The sequence below is a fragment of the Acanthisitta chloris genome, unplaced genomic scaffold (assembly GCF_000695815.1).
Source record: "Acanthisitta chloris isolate BGI_N310 unplaced genomic scaffold, ASM69581v1 scaffold6944, whole genome shotgun sequence".
Lineage (NCBI taxonomy): Eukaryota > Metazoa > Chordata > Aves > Passeriformes > Acanthisittidae > Acanthisitta > Acanthisitta chloris.
In genome coordinates, this window is record NW_008667706.1 from 82363 (window position 1) to 85620 (window position 3258).

A 3258-nucleotide genomic window follows, 5' to 3' on the forward strand; every position below is an offset into this window, starting at 1 on the left:
CCTGCAAGTGTTCAAGGCCAGGTTGGATGGGGCTTGGAGCAATCTGGGCTAGTGGAAGGTGTCCCTGCCCATGGAAAGGGGTTGGAACTAGATGTTCTTTAAGGTCTCTTCCAACTCAATCCATTTTATGATTATGTGATAATGTCTCAGGTGCAGCTCTACCACAGACAGGAATGATGGAAAGGCTCTTTGTCCTCTCTGATGGTGGTGAATCTTACAACCAAGGCTTATGATGTACCTGCAAGATGTGGCTCATGACATCTTTAATCCCTAGTATCTCCAAAAGAGGGACAGAAATTTTTCATAACTGTTTTTTTTTATTCCCTGCTTTTTCTTGATGCCTATGGAGATGGCAAATCACAGAATCACAGAATATTGAGTTGGAAGGGACACACTAGGATCATCAAAGTCCAACTCCAGCACAGCCCCAAGAATCACATCAGTTGCCTGAGAGCATTGTCCAAATGCTTCTTGAGCTCTGTCAGCCTTGGTGTTGTGACCACTGCCCTGGGAGCTGTTCCAATGCCCAAACACCCTCAGGGGGAACAACCTTTTCCCAGTATCTAACCTAATCCTCCCCTGGCACAGCTTCATGCTCCATATATAAAACATATAAATGTCCATATATGAAATACAGTGTGTAAATCAAAATAATGACATGTTTTTCAGAGCTCCAGTATCTGCAAAGCTGCAGTGCATGCAGGAGTGATTTCAGATGAAAGTGGAGGCTTCGTGGATGTGATGCCTGTAGAGAAGAAGAAGAGTTATGTTGGCTCCCTAAAGAATGGTGTCCAGTCAGAGAGGTGGGATTTCTTTCCTTTGTACTTCCCTCTGATTTTCAGTGGTGAGTTCAGTTGCATGTTAAAGTCAGCAGGTATCAGCTGGAGAGGTTGGTGGATTGGAAAGACGTGACTTAACAGTGTCACTGTGAATTTGGGACCCAAACAAATAGAGCGTGTTGTCCTGCTCTCACCTTCCCCCAGTGACGAGCTGCCTTCAGATTGCTGTGAAAGGGATGAGCTACTGCTAAGCCTTGTTTGATTTTGTTAGAGCACAAGTCCATACGAATCCATTTTGTTGTGTGTTTGACAGATTAAAAGATAGGCATAGGTATTTCTTCAGTTTTCAGCCTTGGTCATGCCTCAAGGCTTATAACTGGGATTTCCATTCAGTTATGGAGTGTAGGATACATTTGTGTTTGTCAAACTATGTCCTCTGTTCTGTCTGAAAGAAGGATGAATAAATGAATGTCTTCAGAGATGATCAAGCACTTTTTGAAGGTGGATTTGCCACCTCTGTGATGTTTTGGAATCTCTCTTGGGCCAGTTTTGCTGGTTTCAGTGACCAATTGCAAGTAAGTGCTTGCAAAATCTTGCACCTCCTGATCATCTCAATGGTCTAGTCACAGCTCATTCAGTCCTTTCCAATTTGACACTTCTTCAATCTGTGATGTGGTTTTTTCAGATATTAGTGTGATGGTACTAATTTTTCAAAGCTCTCCTTGCAAGTATAGAATTTCCCATATTATGGTTTTTTTTAGTCACTGTTAACTTTGTCTGCTCTGTGTAGTTCCTCTTATAATTGCCATAAGAAATGCTATCAAGTTTGCTGGTTTTATTCTAATAATGGATATCTCAGAATGCAGTAGAACATCTCAGGAAATAAAAATAGACTAAGACAAGAAAGCTATAGGTGTTAAATATGGGCTTTTTTTTTTTTTAGTATAGATCTATCAGGGTCAGAGTTTTGCAGTTCTCTGATTTGCAATTTGCTAGATTTGATTTAGGTGAAAAACCTCCTGTTCCTTTGATGTTTTTTTTTCCTATCTCTGTCTTGCTTTCACTTATCTTTTATACTAGCAGACAACTTTTTACTTGGATGGCAAACTCTGCCCTAGCTAAGAATAAACTCCACTGCTAGCAGGGACATGCAATATGAGCAGCTGATCTAGGAGGTGAGGGAAACCAAAGACATTCTCACAGCAGGGATGAGCATGAAGATTTGGAAAGTGTTATTTACACTCAGCAATAAGGAGCAACTTCATGCTGTGAGATCCACCAGACTGTGAAATAGCTTTGCAAAGATAATGGTGAAAACTTTACCCTTTAGGCCACTGGAAATAACCTTTGGTAAAGATACACACCCAAACAGAAGAAGGGAGAAGGTTGTCTTTAGGGTTTACTGAATCTTTATCCTTGTTGAAATGGTTATTTTGCAGGAATATGAATTTTTGTCTTTTTTTTTCCTGTGGTTTTTCAGCCAAGTAGGGCTGAAGAAATAGGACCTGGGAAGAGAAACACCCCCTTGCCCCCATGCACACAGCCACCCCCAGCAGCTCAGAGTCAGAGCAGCCGGGGACACCTCTGTAGACTGAAAATTAATATCCCTATTTATTGTCCTTTAACGTGAGCTGATCTGGCTATTCCCACTGCCAGCACCAGGAGAGAGGCCAGACAGGCCCTGGGAACCTGCCAGCCTCTTTGACAACTGTTTTTTAGGAAAACATATTCCTCTTCATGCCTGAATCTCTGCATAAAGGAGCACAGTGTTCCTTGGATAAAAGCTAAGGCTGTAAGAGTCTGTTACCTTCCAGCTCCTTTTGCTGGCATTAGCATTATAGATTTGGATTAAAATAATAAAACAAAGGTGAACTCTTTGATTTGTGCCTCTTCTTTTTCATCCTTTATCTTTCCTCTGCTCCTGGCAGGAGAGAGATGGGAGAAATTTAGACTCGCCTGTAGGACGATCTCACTTTGGGTTCTGTAGTTTCTTCAGTGTGGTTCATTCAATGTTGTTTTTTGTTCTTTTCTCTTTCTCCAGCTTGAAGAATCCTTCAGATGGCAATGCTTTCCGAATTTTTGCTGTGAAGCAGTAAATTCCCAGGGAAGGTGCAGGTTTCTTTGGGAGAGCACTCTGTTATCTCCAGAGACACGAAAGCTCCTCTGACAGCATCAGCTCTGACCATACCCTCCTTGCCAATCTCTTTCAGGGAATTCTAAAAGAAAAGGGAAAAAAAAAAAGCAAAAAAAAAAAGACACCAGGTTCTGACTCAGCTGTTTGAGGTTCTGACTCAGCTGTTTGCATCTCATCACACCTGTGCAGCGTTGTATCTTTTCGTCTCGTGGTTTATGTTTCTCTAGGGGCATTCAGCAATGATAAACTCTTCTAACTTTCAGTTTATGAGAGGTGTGCTACACACAACCTGGTGGCTCCATGGACAGCAGATGTAGGGATCTCAGCCTCGCCCTGGAGGGCATT

The 3258-nt window shown here is 42.1% G+C and overlaps 1 protein-coding gene across 1 annotated transcript in view; it reads left to right on the forward strand.

The window, feature by feature from the left end:
• The window catches only part of CRISPLD2 (cysteine-rich secretory protein LCCL domain containing 2), a 24719-nt gene extending 21699 nt beyond the window's left edge, over positions 1 to 3020 (forward strand). The window contains exons 13-14 of the mRNA XM_009072614.1: positions 670 to 803; positions 2821 to 3020. Of these exons, the coding sequence (XP_009070862.1) occupies positions 670 to 803; positions 2821 to 2875 (189 nt within the window). The 3' untranslated portion in view covers positions 2876 to 3020. The remainder of the gene's footprint in view (positions 1 to 669; positions 804 to 2820) is intronic.
• The last annotated feature ends 238 nt before the right edge of the window (positions 3021 to 3258 follow it).